Below are 17918 nucleotides of genomic sequence, written 5' to 3'. Positions count from 1 at the left end.
GAACATATCGTCTTAGGAAATGTAGGAGGATGAGACTCAGCCAATAAACAAGTTTTGTTTTAGAATACAAATAAGTCTATTGGGCCTTTCTAAGTTGACTTGGTGTATTGTAAGATCAGAATCTTATACTCACTTATTATATTGCAATCTGTACCAAGTAAGAGATTTCAGAGGACAGATATTTTCATCCACATCTCCATATGAGGTTTTAGAAATGATCATATTATCTCCTCGGAAATGATTTCCAGCTGATTAAGTCTCAGCCTTCAGCCTTTGGTAGTGAAGTCTTCTTCTGAGTGGTTTTGTGTTGTTGGGCATTTTATAAGTAAAAAGAAGTAGAGAGAGAGGTTAAGAAGGTTGTCTTAGTTTCCTACAGCTACCCTGACAAATTATAGCAAAATGAGTGACTTAAAACAATAGTTACTCTCTCACAGTTAAGGAAGATAAAAGTTTAAAATTAAGATATCAGCAGGGTTGATTTCTTCTGGAGTCTTAGAAGGAGACTTCCCTGTGTTTCTCCTAGCTTCTCATGGGTGCCCATAATCCTCAGCATATTTTAGATTGCTGCATATCTCCCTTATCTGTGTTAATCTTCTCTCTCTCTCTCTCTCTCTCTCTCTCTCTCTCTCTCTCTCTGAGACAGGGTCTTGCTAAGTTGCTTAGAGACTCGCTAAATTACTGAAGCTGGCTTAGAACTTTTGATCCTCCTGCCTCAGCCTCCAAAGCTGCTGGGATGACAGGCATGCACCACTGCACCGTCTTCTCTTGATGGATTCCCCTGCATTCCTTTGTCTCTGTGTCCAAGTTTCCCTCTTCTTATATGGACTCCAGTAATATCAGGTTTATAAAGTATGGAATTCCAGTATGAACTCTTAAATTCATTCCATCTACAAAGATACTCTTTCTACAAGACTATTTCCAAAGTTTTACATGAACATAAATTCTGGGGAGATAATATTAACGTAAGTAACAACTGTCAAGGGATTGATTTCAGTGTTGTCTTTGAAAAGTACCAACTGGACAAGTCCTTTCCTTTATTTTTTTTAAAAAGAGAGAGAGAGAGAATTTTTTAATATTTATATTTTAGTTTTCGGTGGACACGACATCTTTATTTTATTTTTATGTGGTACTGAGGATCAAACCCAGCACCCCATACATGCCAGGCGAGCGTGCTACCGCTTGAGCCACATCCCCAGCCCCCTTTCCTTTATTAATGTTGGGTTAATCAAAACTTTAGGGAAGTCTGGTACAAGAGACTACATATTTCACAAATTGAATTCCATTCTTCCCTCCTTCCAACTGTCCAGGGTTACCCCAGGCTTGCTTCTCTACTTTTCTGAGATGGGAAGGAGCAACCATGAGCTTCTTCTTTTGCTTTAGTTGAGCGCTTGCTATGAACACTATAAACTTATTTGTGTATCTGACACATGATTTACTTAATGTGATTTAAAACTCCTTAAAGTTTTTGTTCCATCCTCTATAATCTCCTCTCTTTTCCTGCCCTTAGAGATATTTTATTTTTTTCTTCTTTCTTCTTTCTGTATTTCTTTGGTCATGCCCATAAAACTTTTTACACAAATGACAAAGAATTTTCAAGGTTTACTTTTAACATCTTCACAGACATTGAAGACAATCTCTTATTATGTGTTTCTAATCTTGTGCTTTTCACAGAACAGACATTCAAGGAATATTTTTATTTATTTATTTTTCTACATTTTATTGGTGCATTACAGTTGAACATCAAGGAATATTTTTAAATGGGTGTGTAATTACAGATACTAAATATGATTCCATCAGGAAATAGAGTTCTGAAGAGTAGAAAAATCTTTTTTGTGCCTCTGAAATCATGTAGTATGATTATGATGGATGGAGAAGAAGAGAAGGAAATATCAAACATATATCAAGCCCTGGAAGTCCCCTTCAAAACCATTTAGTTATCACAGCAATACTATGAGACTAGAATTTCTCCCATTTTTTTAAGAAGGAAGTAAATTTTCGAAGTCAATAGATTTTCACCAGGTCCATGTGCTACCTGAGTGATAGAATCAAGATTAAATCCAGGTATTTCTGGAAGTCTATGGCTTTCCTATTATACCTTCTTATTATTCCTTGTGAGGTCATTTTGGTTTTCCTTGGAATTTTCTTGATTCATTACATACTCTTGAGAAAAAAAAATATTCATTTTGTCACATATTACTCATCATATACCTAACTCTATGTAAATACTTATGTGATATTTGCAGATAATTATTTCTGTATCATCCAAGGCTAATCCTGACTTTAGAATTCAGAAATTCTTGTATTCAAGTATTCTGTGAGACCCAAGATAAAATCAGCACAGATTCACTCAGAGGCAGCAGAGCACTTATCATGTGACTTGGAATGAGGCCTCTGAGGATGTCCACACCTATCCTCTCCAAGTCACACATTTTTCATTAACTTTCATTCAATTCCCAGCCAGATTCTTCTTTAACAAACATTTGGCTGGTGTTTACTACATTCCGGGTATTGTCTGTATAGGTTCTGGAAACTTTAGGGAAAGTCATGATCAGGAAGGAGTCACCCTATTTTTTAGGAAGGATGAGATATTTATATTGTCATGGTAATACGCCATGACAATGGCAATGACCATTCTCTGGGTCAACTGCTTCACTTCCACAAGACTGAAATGTAAAAGTGGTATGAAGATGGAAGCAAGATGGTAAGAAGGGGATAAAGAGACGAAAAAGAAAAGTAAATACCTTGTTGACATGAGCTCGAAGCTGGTGACTTTCAATCAAGTGAGGAAGCTTTTTGGCAATTTCCATCCAAGGCCTGTAATGATCTGGAAGTTCCCTCTACATTTAAAATAAAAAAAAAATCTCAATATTTTAGAGCTTCCTGGGACATAGCTTCAGAGAGTAATTACTTTCAGATTTCAATCTTTTCGGGAATTCAAGTCCATTCAGTTCAACAAAGTGAGAATTTTCTATCTTTTAGGCCTTGTGCTAGACACTGAAGAAACCTAGATGCCTAAAGTATAATTCTTGTCCTTATATGGTCTAGTAAAGGAGAAAAAAATGTAATCAGATTGATCCAATGAAGTATAATATGTTTAATTACTAATGTGTGCATAAGCTTACAGATTTGCAAAGAAGTGAAACTGGTTAATTTTGTCAGTTATTGTGGAGAATTAAAAGAAAATGTTCATAGAAATGTGAAAGTTGAACCCAGTTTTGGAGTCTGAAGGTGACTTTTGCAGGTAGAAATTTGAAGGAAGTAAAGTAGTAAAGGTAGATGGGATAGCAGATAAACAAACATAAGCTTCTTGGGACTCCAAATTAATCAATGTTGCTAGATTGCAAAGCTCCAGAGAAAAGATTACTAGAATATGAGTCTAGAAATTTAGATAACCAATGATCTGGCATCCTTTTTTAGCACATAGCTTGTACAAATGAGTGTAGTATCTGTGGGTTCAAACAACAACAAAATAAAAATGACTTCTATTTTTATGAATTTGGAGGTTACATGAATGGGTGGAAACACAAGTTGAAATAGAAATGCAAGTGGAAATAAAAGAGTGGGCATAATAATAGTGAATTTATTGAGCTTAAACTATTTGTGGAATCTAAAAGTATAACTGTACTGAGAAATTCAGAGTTCTGTAGAAAGGTCATAGCAGAATATAACTGCAGGAAAAACCCCATGTAGTGGTTAAAACCACAAAAGTGTAAAGTCTTCCTGAAGATTTTGCAAATTATTTTTTTTTCTTTTTTTTTTTAATTTTTTATTGTTGGCTGTTCAAAACATTACATAGTTCTTGATATACCATATTTCACAATTTGATTCAAGTGGGTTATGAGCTCCCATTTTTACCCCATATACGGATTGCAGAATCACATCAGTTACACATCCATTGATTTACATATTGCCATACTAGTGTCTGTTGTATTCTGCTGCCTTTCCTATCCTCTACTATCCCCCCTCCCCTCCCCTCCGCTCCCCTCCCCTCTTCTCTCTCTGCCCCCTCTACTGACATTCGTTTGTCCCCCTTATATTATTTTTCCCCTTCCCCTCACTTCCTCTTGTATGTACTTTTGTATAACTCTGAGGGTCTCCTTCCATTTCCATGCATTTTCCCTTCTCTCTCCCTTTCCCTCCCACCTCTCTTCCCTGTTTAATGTTAATCTTTTTCTCATGCTCTTCGACCCTACTCTGTTCTTAGTTACTCTCCTTATATCAAAGAAGACATTTGGCATTTGTTTTTTGGGGATTGGCTAGCTTCACTTAACATAATCTGCTCTAATGCCATCCATTTCCCTGTAAATTCTATGATTTTGTCATTTTTAATGCAGAGTAATACTCCATTGTGTATAAATGCCACATTTTTTTTATCCATTAATCTATTGAAGGGCATCTGGGTTGGTTCCACAGTCTAGCTATTGTGAATTGTGCTGCTATGACCATCGATGTAGCAGTGTCCCTGTAGCATGCTCTTTTTAGGTCTTTAGGGAATAGACCGAGAAGGGGAATAGCTGGGTCAAATGGTGGCTCCATTCCCAGCTTTCCAAGAAATCTCCATACTGCTTTCCAAATTGGCTGCACCAATTTGCAGTCCCACCAGCAATGTACAAGTGTACCCTTTTCCCCACATCCTCACCAGCACTTGTTGTTGTTTGACTTCATAATGGCTGCCACTCTAACTGGAGTGAGATGGTATCTTAGGGTGGTTTTGATTTGCATTTCTCTGACTGCTAGAGATGGTGAGCATTTTTTCATGTACTTGTTGATTGATTGTATGTCCTCCTCTGAGAAGTGTCTGTTCAGGTCCTTGGCCCATTTGTTGATTGGGTTGTTTGTTCTCTTATTGTCTAATTTTTTGAGTTCTTTGTATACTCTCTTTATTAGGGCTCTATCTGAATTGTGAGGAGTAAAGATTTGTTCCCAGGATGTAGGCTCTCTATTTACCTCTCTTATTGTATCTTTTGCTGAGAAAAAAACTTTTTAGTTTGAGTAAGTCCCATTTGTTGATTCTAGTTATTAACTTTTGTGCTATGGGTGTCCTATTGAGGAATTTGGAGCCCGACCCCACCGAATGTAGATCGTAGCCAACTTTTTCTTCTATCAGACGCCGTGTCTCTGATTTGATATCAAGCTCCTTGATCCATTTTGAATTAACTTTTGTGCATGGCGAGAGAAAGGGATTCAGTTTCATTTTGTTGCATATGGATTTCCAGTTTTCCCAGCACCATTTGTTGAAGATGCTATCCTTCCTCCATTGCATGCTTTTAGCCCCTTTATCAAATATAAGATAGTTGTAGTTTTGTGGATTGGTTTCTGTGTCCTCTATTCTGTACCATTGGTCCACCCGCCTGTTTTGGTACCAGTACCATGCTGTTTTTGTTACTATTGCTCTGTAGTATAGTTTGAAGTCTGGTATCGCTATACCGCCTGATTCACACTTCCTGCTTAGCATTGTTTTTGCTATTCTGGGTCTTTTATTTTTCCATATGAATTTCATGATTGCTTTCTCTATTTCTACAAGAAATGCCGTTGGGATTTTGATTGGCATTGCATTAAACCTATAGAGAACTTTTGGTAATATCGCCATTTTGATGATGTTAGTTCTGCCTATCCATGAACAGGGTATATTTTTCCATCTTCTAAGATCTTCTTCTATTTCTCTCTTTAGGGTTCTGTAGTTTTCATTGTATAAGTCTTTCACCTCTTTTGTTAGGTTGATTCCCAAGTATTTTATTTTTTTTGAAGATATTGTGAATGGAGTGGTTGTCCTCATTTCCATTTCAGAGGATTTGTCGCTGATATACAGGAATGCCTTTGATTTATGTGTGTTGATTTTATATCCTGCCACTTTGCTGAATTCATTTATTAGCTCTAATAGTTTCTTTGTAGAGCCTTTTGGGTCTGCTAGGTATAGAATCATGTCATCTGCAAATAGTGATAATTTAAGTTCTTCTTTTCCTATTTTGATGCCTTTAATTTCTTTCGTCTGTCTAATTGCTCTGGCCAGTGTTTCGAGAACTATGTTGAACAGAAGTGGTGAGAGAGGGCATCCCTGTCTTGTTCCAGATTTTAGAGGGAATGCCTTCAATTTTTCTCCATTCAGAATGATGCTAGCCTGAGGCTTAGCATAGATTGCTTTTACAATATTGAGGTATGTTCCTGTTATCCCTAGTTTTTCCAGAGTTTTGAACATAAAGGGATGCTGTACTTTGTCGAATGCTTTTTCCGCATCTATCGAGATGATCATATGGTTCTTATTTTTAAATCTATTGATGTGGTGAATAACATTTATTGATTTCCGTATATTGAACCAGCCTTGCATCCCAGGGATGAATCCTACTTGATCATGGTGCACAATTTTTTTGATATGTTTTTGTATCCGATTCGCCAGAATTTTATTGAGGATTTTTGCATCTAGGTTCATTAGAGATATTGGTCTGTAGTTTTCTTTCTTTGAAGTGTCTTTGTCTGGTTTAGGTATCAGGGTGATGTTGGCCTCATAGAATGAATTTGGAAGTTCTCCCTCTTTTTCTATTTCCCGAAGTAGCTTGAAAAGTATTGGTATTAGTTCCTCTTTAAAGGTTTTGTAAAACTCTGCTGTATACCTATCCGGTCCTGGGCTTTTCTTAGTTGGTAGTCTTTTGATGGTTTCTTCTATTTCCTCAATTGATATTGGTCTGTTTAGGTTGTCTATATCCTCCTGACTCAATCTGGGCAGATCATATGACTTAAGAAATTTATCTATGCCTTCACTATCTTCTAATTTATTGGAGTATACGGATTCAAAATAATTTTTGATTATCTTCTGTATTTCTGATGTGTCTGTTGTGATATTGCCTCTTTCATCCCGTATGTTAGTAATTTGAGTTCTCTCTCTTCTTCTCTTCGCTGGCATGGCTAAGGGTCTGTCGATTTTGTTTATTTTTTCAAAGAACCAACTTTTAGTTTTGTCAATTTTTTCAATTGTTTCTTTTGTTTCGATTTCATTAATTTCATCTCTGATTTTAATTATTTCTTGCCTTCTACTTCTTTTGCTGTTGTTTTGCTCTTCTTTTTCTAGGATTTTGAGATGAAGTATGAGATCATTTATTTGTTGGTTTTTTCTTTTTTTAAGGAATGAACTCCAAGCAATGAATTTTGCTCTTAGAACTGCTTTCAATGTGTCCCATAGATTCCGATATGTTGTGTCTGTGTTTTCATTAATCTCTAAGAATTTTTTAATTTCTTCCTTGATGTCTTCTATAACCCATTGATCATTCAGTAACCTATTGTTCATTCTCCAAGTGATGTATTCTTTTTCCTTCCTTCTTTTATCGTTGATTTTCAGTTCCATTCCATTATGATCAGATAGGATGCATGGTATTATCTCTACTCCTTTATATTGTCTAAGAGTTTCCCTGTGACATAATATATGATCTATTTTTGAGAAGGATCCATGTGCTGCTGAGAAAAAAGTGTAACTGCTTGATGTTGGGTGGTATATTCTATATATGTCAATTAAGTCTAGGTTATTATTTGTGTTATTGAGTTCTATAGTTTCCTTATTCAACTTTTGTTTGGAAGATCTGTCCAGTGGTGATAGAGGTGTGTTGAAGTCTCCCATGATTATTGTATGGTGGTCTATTAGACTCTTGAACTTGAGAAGAGTTTGTTTGATGAACATAGCTGCACCATTGTTTGGGGCATATATATTTATGATTGTTATGTTTTTTTGGTGTATGGTTCCCTTGAGCAGTATGTAGTGTCCCTCTTTATCCCTTTTGATTAACTTTGGCTTGAAATCTATTTTATTTGATATGAGTATGGATACTCCTGCTTGTTTCCGAAGTCCATATGAGTGATATGATTTTTCCCAACCTGTCACCTTCAGCCTATGTATGTCTTTTCCTATCAAATGCGTCTCCTGTAGGCAGCATATTGTTGGGTCTTGTTTTGTGATCCATTCTACTAGCCTGTGTCTCTTGATTGGTGAGTTTAAGCCATTAACATTTAGGGTTATTATTGAGATATGGGTTGTTCTTCCAGCCATATTTGTTTATTTATGTTACTACACATGGTTTGTTTTCCTCTTTGATTATTTTCCCCCACTTTACTGTCCTACCTCCCACTGTTGGTTTTCATTGTTATTTTCCATTTCCTTTTCCTGTAATGTTTTGCCAAGGATGTTTTGAAGAGATGGTTTTCTAGCTGCAAATTCTTTTAACTTTTGTTTATCGTGGAAGGTTTTAATTTCATCTTCCATCCTGAAGCTTAATTTCGCTGGAAACACAATTCTTGGTTGTAACCCATTTTCTTTCAGTGTTTGCAATATGTTATTCCAGGATATTCTAGCTTTCAGAGTCTGTGTTGAAAGATCAGCTGTTATCCTGATTGGCTTACCCCTAAATGTGATCTGCTTCCTTTCTCTTGTAGCTTTTAAAATTCTCTCCTTATTCTGTATGTTGGGCATCTTCATTATAATGTGTCTAGGTGTGGGTCTCTTATGATTTTGCACATTCGGCATCCTGTAGCCTTCTAGGATTTGGGGTTCTGTCTCATTCTTCAAGTCTGGGAAGTTTTCTCGTATTATTTCATTGAATAGGTTGCTCATTCCTTTGGTTTGAAACTCTGTCCCTTCCTGTATCCCAATGACTCTTAAATTTGGTCTCTTGATGTTATCCCATATTTCTTGGATGCTCTGCTCATGGTTTCTTAACAGTCTTGCTGAGCTGTCTATGTTCTTTTCAAGTTGAAATACTTTATCTTCATTGTCTGATGTTCTGTCTTCTAAGTGTTCTACTCTGCTGGTAGTATTCTCAATTGAGTTTTTAAATTGGCTTATTGCTTCCTGCATTTCTAGGATTTCTGTTTGTTTGTTTTTTATAACCTCTATTTCCCTGTATAGTTGATCTTTTGCTTCTTGGATTTGTTTATGTAATTCATTGTTGAAGTGATCTTTCATTGTCTGATTTTGCTCTCTGATGTCTTCCTTGAGACTCCAGATCATCTGAAGCATGTATGTCCTGAATTCTTTATCTGACATTCCATCTGCTGCAGCTATTACCTCTTCTAATGTTGAGTTGACCTGCAATGCTTGTGGTCCTTTCTTTCCTTGTCTCTTCATACTGTTCGCGTTCCTTTCTACTTGGTGAAACTGTTGTGCTATTGAATTTTCCCCCTATATATTTATATTGGTCTTGTATAGTTGCAAAGTCTCCCTCGCAGGCGCGGGCGGCGGCTCTGCCCCTCCTCCAATTGGGGCAATGTGCCTACCACGCCGGCAGGCCGCTGGGCCTGCTCTGCCGGTCGGTAGCAGGTCCGCCGACCTTGCAGGCGCGGGCTGCGGCTCTGTCCCTCTGCGGGCCGCTAGGCTTGTTCTGTCGGTGGTCGCAGTTCTGTCTACTTTGCAGGCGCAGGCAGCGGCACTGCCCCTCTGCAGGCCTCTGGGGCTGTACTGCCAGTGGGTCGCAGGTCCGCCTACCTTGCAGGCACGGGGGGGGCAGCTCTACCCTTCCTCAGGCCACTGGGCCTGTTCTGTCTCTTGGTTGCAGGTCTGGCCTGTTCTGATGGTGGTCACAGTTCCGTCTACCTTGCAGGTGCGGGGGGGAGGGGGCGGCTCTACCTCTCAGCAGGCCGCTGCTCCTCTTTTGGCTGTGGGTCGCAGGCCCGCCTACCTTGCAGGAGTGATTGGAAGCTCTGCCCCTCCGCGGGCCACTGGGCCTTTTCTCTCGGTGGTCACAGTCCCACCTACCTGGCAGGCGCGGGGGGTGGGGGGCGGCTCTGCCCCTCAGCAGGCCGCTGGGCCTGCTCTGTGCATGGTCGCAGTTCCCTCTACTTTGCAGGCACAGGGGGAGGGGGCGGCTCAGCCTCTCAGCAGGCCGCTGCTCCTCTTCTGGCTGTGGGTCGCAGGCCCGCCTACCTTGCAGGAGTGATTGGAAGCTCTGTCCCGCCGCGGGCCACTGAGCCTTTTCTGTCGGTGGTCACCGTTCCACCTACCTGGCAGGCGCGGGGGGTGGGGGGCGGCTCTGCCCCTCAGCAGGCCACTGGACCTGCTCTGTGCGTGGTCACAGTTCCCTCTATCTTGCCAGTGCAGGGGGAGGGGGCGGCTCTGCCTCTCAGCAGGCCGCTGCTCCTCTTCTGCCGGTGGGTCGCAGGCCCGCCTACCCTGCAGGAGTGATTGGAAGCTCTGTCCTGCCGCGGGCCACTGGGCCTTTTCTGTCGGTGGTCACAGTTCCACCTACCTGGCAGGCGCGGGGGGTGGGGGGCGGCTCTGCCCCTCAGCAGGCCGCTGGGCCTGCTCTGTGCGTGGTCGCAGTTCCCTCTACTTTGCCGGCGCAGGGGGAGGGGGCGGCTCTGCCCCTCAGCAGGCCGCTGGGCCTGCTCTGTGCGTGGTCACATTTCCCTCTACCTTGCCGGCGCAGGGGGAGGGGGCGGCTCTGCCTCTCAGCAGGCCGCTGCTCCTCTTCTGGCTGTGGGTCGCAGGCCCGCCTACCTGCAGGAGTGATTGGAAGCTCTGTCCCGCCGCGGGCCACTGGGCCTTTTCTGTCCGTGGTCACAGTTCCCCTACCTCAGATTTTGCAAATTAAAAGGAGAAGTAAGCCTAGATTACCACACTAGGTAATATGCACATGGTAGGTAGAGAAGTTGAATCCATTGATTCAGATTTAAAAAAAAGAAAGAAAGAAAGAAAGAAATTTCTAGAGATTCAATGAGCCAGAAGAGAATGACCATACAGAAGTCAAGACATTAGAGGATTTCACACAAGTGGACAATCATCAGAAGGTCAAAAGCATTGATGGAAAATTAAAGTAAGATTGGACTCTTTAGAGAACAAAACAAGGAAGTCACTAAAATATACTAGTTTCTGTATATATGTGGTGTAGAAATAAAGATGAGGGTCTTGGAAGCAGAATTCAAATGCTGATACGTTAAGGAAGTAAGAAAATAGAGAAAAAGTAAATGACCTTTTTTCAGGGGAGATGGTAGCAAAGATGGGATTTGTGCTTGAGAGTGCTATTTCTCTAAAAATAACAGAACTGGTTCAGATTCTACTACTGACAAGAGAGGGGAGTAATTAAAGACAGAAGGTCAAGGAGGAAGGGAAGAAGGAGAGAAGAGCCAGGAACATCCAGCCTTAAGGTGGTAAGAGGAGAAGATCTGGAGCCTGAAGGAGTCCACTTTTTACGCATTTAATTTCTTAGCACATTGGAGTGAAAACCAGGGTGCGTAACTGGCAGATAGGGGTAGGCATTAAATTAATAATAAAGAAGAAAGGAATAGGGACCTGTACATAAACAAATGTAAATAATACTGAACTTACGCTGATAATCCAGAGCACTTTAAAAAACTATAGACTTGGAGAGGCAGAGATCTACAAGTTACCCACTTATCTCTTGTTAGAAATCCACTGTCCCTCAGAACCTACAATAATCCTAGGTTCAAGCTTCTAGTCAATTTGTGCCTGGACATGTCTAATATCTTATACTTACTACTCTGAAAATTATGGATTTTATTTAATCTTTTCCTTTCGATCTTTATTGCTGAATTGATTCAGGACAAGCTGGGCACATTTCATTTTCACAACAAATCTAATTCCACTACAGACAATTGTTGAATTTTCACTATAAATGTGCATGTTCCCACGGAGGAGATTATATTATGTTCTTAACTTCTCACAGCATCTCAGCTTCTGGGAAATAGAGGCTCTTATGTTCCCTCTGCTCTTACCATAGGGAGAAAAAAGTGGATGGTGTCATTTTCTCCAGCAAAAATTCAGCTGTAGGTTCAGAATTGAAGGAAGCTAATTATTAAACTGACAAAAGTTCGGGGTTTACAGACTAGTGGCAGAGTAACAATGCTGCAAGAATAAAGGCAGAGATTGGGGATGCAGCTCAGCTGCAGAGTACTTACCTAGCATGTGTGAGGCTCTGAGTGTGATTCCCAGAACTTCAGACTGAGAAATTAATGGTAAACTAAATGTGAACTGGCAACCTATTTTTCATCCCATTAATGTCTATCTGATGCCCATGTTGTATGAATAAAAGTTGAATACAGTGACAGAAATGATGGAATTGCAGAGCTGACATAAACTCTGTGACAGAAAATCAAGAATGCATAGTTACGGTATTCAGAATGCCCCTTTAAAGTGAGTCTTAGAGAAGAAGCTGTAGTTGGGTGAAATGATGCACACCTGTAGTCCCAGCCAAATTTAAAAAAAAATAAATAAATACATGAAAGGCTAAGGATGTAGCCCAGTGGTAAAACACCCCAGGGTTCAAGTGCCAGTACCATACATACACATCCATAGAGAAGTTATAACTAGGCCCGGGGTTGTGGCTCAGTGGTAGAGCACTCATCTAGCATGTGTGAGGCCCTGGGTTCAATCCTCAGCACCACATAAAGATAAATAAATAAACGCATTGTGTCCATCTACAACTGAAAAATATTTTTAAAATAAGCTTTTAAAAAAGAAGCTGTAATTAAATCATCATCTTTGTCTTTCCTTCTTTGATATATAGGTAATAAGTCACATTCTTTTTTAATTGGTTGTTTTTCATTATAGATGATAATAGAATGTATTTTGACATATCATACATACATGGAGTATAACTTCCCATTTTGGGGGCTGTACATGATGTGGGGTAACATTGGTCATGTATTCATTTATGAACACAGGAAAGTTATGCCCAGTTCATTCTACTGGATAATGAGTCACATTCTAAAAGTTAAATCCTGGATTTTTGGCTTCCTGACTCGCAAAGATATTTTTAAATGCTTCATTTGGTAGACTGAGAATCTTGGCTATATTTTACTCTCTAATATCTAGTTTTTCTCTTCCATTAGATTCCTAGAGGAAAGTTCCCTTCTTCCTTTATTTCATTTTTTCTCTTTCCAAAGTCTAGTGTTTGGACTTCTATATGGAACAATAAAGGCTCTTCAAGTGTGGTCCCCAGTCTAGCAGTATCAGCATCATTTGGGAACTCTTTAGACATACAAATTCTTGGGCCCTGCCCTGGACCTTGTGAATCAGACATTCTGGAGGAGAACCCAGCAGCACATGTTTAAAAATCTTTCCAGTAGATTCCAACACACCTTAAAGTAGAAAATCAGTGAGCTGGAGAACAAACCTTGCACATAATCCAAAAGTGAGAAAGTATTTGAAGGCTATTTGATAATTCATCTAAAATGTATTCTGCCTTTTAGTTTTTTCTCAAGAAACTGAAGAGTATTAAATTGTGTTAATTTCTGTTGCCAGGCTATTTTTTAAAGTTAAGTTTTACATTTTCATTTGCTCCCACAGGATAAGAAACAGGACCAGCAGATGGATTTTTCACTAAACAATATCCTTTTTGGAGTTAGTTCATACATCTCTATGACATGTTTTAAAAGTATAGCAGGGCTCTGGATGTGACTCGGGGGTACAATACTTGACTAGTGTGTGAGGGATGCTAGTACTGCAAAAAGCTAAACTTGCATAGTATTCCAATAATCTACTGTTACATACTACTAATTGTTTTTATAATTTTTCACTGTTCTTAACATATCTGGAATAATCCTCCTTCTATATGTATTTCAGATTTTTAAAATTATTTCTAAAAGCAGATTTTCTGGGTTAAAGGTTTTAAAGGTTGAAAACCATTCCTTGAGTTTCTTAGAGAAAAATTATATCAATTGATAATTGCATTCATGGTGTATGATACATAATGGGAGTGACAATTCATCTAAGCTTTGGGCAACACTAAAGACATTACTAGACTTTTTGTTTTGTTATGTTTTGGAATTCTTTTATACTTGCTTTCTGCATTACTGTAGAGGGAACCCAGAGCTACTGTACCACTGAGCTATATTCCCTGCCTTTTTATTTACTATTTTGAGAAAGGGTTTCAGTAAATTGCCCAAACTTACCATCCTGAGTAGCTGGGTGTTTTGTTTTGTTTTTATTTTTTGTTTGTTTGTTTGTTTGTTTGTTTTGTTGTTGTTGTTTGGTTGGTTGGTTGGTTTTTTGTGGTTTTTTTTTTTTTTTTTTGGTACCAAGGATTGAGCCCAGGGGCACTTAACCACTGAGCTACATCCCCAGCCCTTTTTAAATATTTTTATTTAGAGACAGGGTCTTACTAAGTTGCTTAGTGCCTCAAAGTTGCTGAGTAAATTGCTGAGGTTGGCTTTGAACACATGATCTTCTTATCTCTGCTCCAGAGCAACTGGGTTTACAGGCATGCACCACTGCACCCAGCTTTTATGTTTTTCCTGGGATTATTTGCATTAAATTTCTATATTTATTTTAATATTTACTAAACTAATTAAAGTAATCCTTCAAGAAATATACTTATCTTAGGCATGATGATTAAACAATGTAATCAATGCCTATGACAGGACATTCAAAAAGCATGAAGCCTATGATGTAAAACATAAAAGTTCCTAATTCCCATTTTTCCATCTAACAGTGATGACTTGAAAGTTTCTCCTGTGATTTTCCAGACATGACATGTTGTGAATATTACATGGACCATTGTCAATTTGCTAACATTATATTTTAAGTTCTGCTATAAGTTTTCAGTTGCTCCTACAGCTTAAGACACAAGACCAACAGATGACTGTTTCACTAAGCAACATCCCTTTTGGTGTCAGCCGAAGCATCTTTGTCAGTTCATGTCAGTAAACCATCATTCGTGGTTTACAAATTTCACAGCAGGACTGGGGATATAGCTCAGTGGTAGAATGCTTTGGTCATTGTACTTTTATGATTTTTTTTTTTTTTTTTTTTTTTACCTCAGATTTTTCCCCAAAGTAGAAATTTTTTGACTGAATCTTTATTTTTTTATTTTTTTTTTTAATTTTTTATTGTGGGTTGTTCAAAACATTACAAATTTCTTGACATATCATATTCCACACTTTGATTCTAGTGGGTTATGAACTCCCACCTTCACCCCATACACAGATTGCAGATTCACATCAGTTACACATCCATTGATTTACAAATTGCCATACTAGTGTCTGTTGTGCTCCGCTGCCTTTCCCATCATCCACCCTCCCCCCTCCCCACCTCTCCCCTCCCCTCCCCTCCTCTCTCTCTACCCCCTCCACTGTATAACCCTGAGGGTCTCCTTCCATTACCGTGCAATTTACCTTCTCTCTCCCTTTCCCTCCCACCTCTCATCCCTGTTAAATGTTAATCTTCTTCTCCTGTTCTTCGTCCCTACTCTGTTCTTAGTTACTTTCCTTATATCAAAGAAGACATTTGGCATTTGTTTTTTAGGGATTGGCTAGCTTCACTTAGCATAATCTGCTCTAATGCCATCCATTTCCCTGTAAATTCTATGATTTTGTCATTTTTTAATGCAGAGTAATACTCCATTGTGTATAAATGCCACATTTTTTTTATCCATTCGTCTATTGAAGGGCATCTAGGTTGGTTCCACAGTCTTGCTATTGTGAACTGTGCTGCTATGAACATCGATGTAGCAGTGTCCCTGTAGCATGCTCTTTTTAGGTCTTTAGGGAATAGACCAAGAAGGGGAATAGCTGGGTCAAATGGTGGCTCCATTCCCAGCTTTCCAAGAAATCTCCATACTGCTTTCCAAATTGGCTGCACCAATCTGCAGTCCCCCCAGCAATGTACAAGTGTACCCTTTTCCCCACATCCTCGCCAGCACTTGTTGTTGTTTGACTTCCTAATGGCTGCCAATCTTACTGGAGTGGGATGGTATCTTAGGGTGGTTTTGATTTGCATTTCTCTGACAGCTAGAGATGTTGAGCATTTTTTCATGTACTTGTTGATTGACTGTATGTCCTCCTCTGTGAAGTGTCTGTTCAGGTCCTTGGCCCATTTGTTGATTGGGTTGTTTGTTCTCTTATTGTCTAATTTTTTGAGTTCTTTGTATACTCTGGATATTAGGGCTCTATCTGAAGTGTGAGGAGTAAAGATTTGTTCCCAGGATATAGGCTCCCTATTTACCTCTCTTATTGTTTCTTTTGCTGAGAAAAAACTTCTTAGTTTGAGTAAGTCCCATTTGTTGATTCTAGTTATTAACTTTTGTGCTATGGGTGTCCTATTGAGGAATTTGGAGCCCGACCCCACCGACTGTAGATCGTAGCCAACTTTTTCTTCTATCAGACGGCGCGTCTCTGATTTGATATCAAGTTCCTTGATCCATTTTGAATTCACTTTTGTGCATGGCGAGAGAAAGGGATTCAGTTTCATTTTGTTGCATATGGATTTCCAGTTTTCCCAGCACCATTTGTTGAAGATGCTATCCTTCCTCCATTGCATGCTTTTAGCCCCTTTATCAAATATAAGATAGTTGTAGTTTTGTGGATTGGTTTCTGTGTCCTCTATTCTGTACCATTGGTCCACACGCCTGTTTTGGTACCAGTACCATGCTGTTTTTGTTACTATTGCTCTGTAGTATAGTTTGAAGTCTGGTATCGCTATACCGCCTGATTCACACTTCTTGCTTAGCATTGTTTTTGCTATTCTGGGTCTTTTATTTTTCCATATGAATTTCATGATTGCTTTCTCTATTTCTACAAGAAATGCCATTGGGATTTTGATTGGCATTGCATTAAACCTATAGAGAACTTTTGGTAATATCGCCATTTTGATGATGTTAGTTCTGCCTATCCATGAACAGGGTATATTTTTCCATCTTCTAAGATCTTCTTCTATTTCTCTCTTTAGGGTTCTGTAGTTTTCATTGTATAAGTCTTTCACCTCTTTTGTTAGGTTGATTCCCAAGTATTTTATTTTTTTTGAAGATATTTTGAATGGAGTGGTTGTCCTCATTTCCATTTCAGAGGATTTGTCGCTGATATACAGGAATGCCTTTGATTTATGCGTGTTGATTTTAAATCCTGCCACTTTGCTGAATTCATTTATTAGCTCTAATAGTTTCTTTGTAGAGCCTTTTGGGTCTGCTAGATATAGAATCATATCATCTGCAAATAGTGATAATTTAATTTCTTCTTTTCCTATTTTTATGCCTTTAATTTCTTTCGTCTGTCTAATTGCTCTGGCCAGTGTTTCGAGAACTATGTTGAAGAGAAGTGGAGAGAGAGGGCATCCCTGTCTTGTTCCAGATTTTAGAGGGAATGCCTTCAGTTTTTCTCCATTCAGAATAATGCTAGCCTGAGGCTTAGCATAGATTGCTTTTACAATATTGAGGTATGTTCCTGTTATCCCTAGTTTTTCTAGAGTTTTGAACATAAAGGGATGCTGTACTTTGTCAAATGCTTTTTCCGCATCTATCGAGATGATCATATGGTTCTTATTTTTAAGTCTATTGATGTGGTGAATAACATTTATTGATTTCCGTATATTGAACCAGCCTTGCATCCCAGGGATGAATCCTACTTGATCATGGTGTACAATTTTTTTGATATGTTTTTGTATCCGATTCGCCAGAATTTTATTGAGGATTTTTGCATCTAGGTTCATTAGAGATATTGGTCTGTAGTTTTCTTTCTTTGAAGTGTCTTTGTCTGGTTTAGGTATCAGGGTGATGTTGGCCTCATAGAATGAATTTGGAAGTTCTCCCTCCTTTTCTATTTCCTGAAGTAGCTTGAAAAGTATTGGTATTAGTTCTTCTTTAAAGGTTTTGTAAAATTCTGCTGTATACCCATCGGGACCTGGGCTTTTCTTAGTTGGTAGTCTTTTGATGGTTTCTTCTATCTCCTCAATTGATATTGGTCTGTTTAGGTTTTCTATATCCTCCTGACTCAATCTGGGCAGATCATATGACTTAAGAAATTTATCTATGCCTTCACTATCTTCTAATTTATTGGAGTATAAGGATTCAAAATAGTTTTTGATTATCTTCTGTATTTCTGAAGTGTCTGTTGTGATATTGCCTTTTTCATCCCGTATGCTAGTAATTTGAGTTCTCTCTCTTCTTCTCTTCACTAGCATCGCTAAGGGTCTGTCGATTTTGTTTATTTTT

General features: G+C 38.9%; 1 protein-coding gene across 2 annotated transcripts in view; it reads right to left on the bottom strand.

Annotated features, from left to right (window-relative positions):
- Window positions 1–17918, bottom strand: part of Ido2 (indoleamine 2,3-dioxygenase 2) — a 49456-nt gene that overhangs the window by 22255 nt on the left and 9283 nt on the right. Inside the window, exon 2 of one of the 2 annotated variants that reach the window (XM_046430760.2) lies at window positions 2742–2837. The exons of the other annotated variant lie outside the window; for it this stretch is intronic. Within the exon in view, the coding sequence (XP_046286716.1) occupies window positions 2742–2837 (96 nt within the window). The remainder of the gene's footprint in view (window positions 1–2741; window positions 2838–17918) is intronic. 2 annotated transcript variants of the gene reach the window in all.

This window comes from Marmota monax, unplaced genomic scaffold (genome assembly GCF_021218885.2).
Source record: "Marmota monax isolate L192 unplaced genomic scaffold, Marmota_monax_Labrador192_F-V1.1 WCK01_AAM20220418_F8-fsc01484, whole genome shotgun sequence".
NCBI lineage: Eukaryota > Metazoa > Chordata > Mammalia > Rodentia > Sciuridae > Marmota > Marmota monax.
This window is presented reverse-complemented; position numbering and strand designations above follow the sequence as displayed.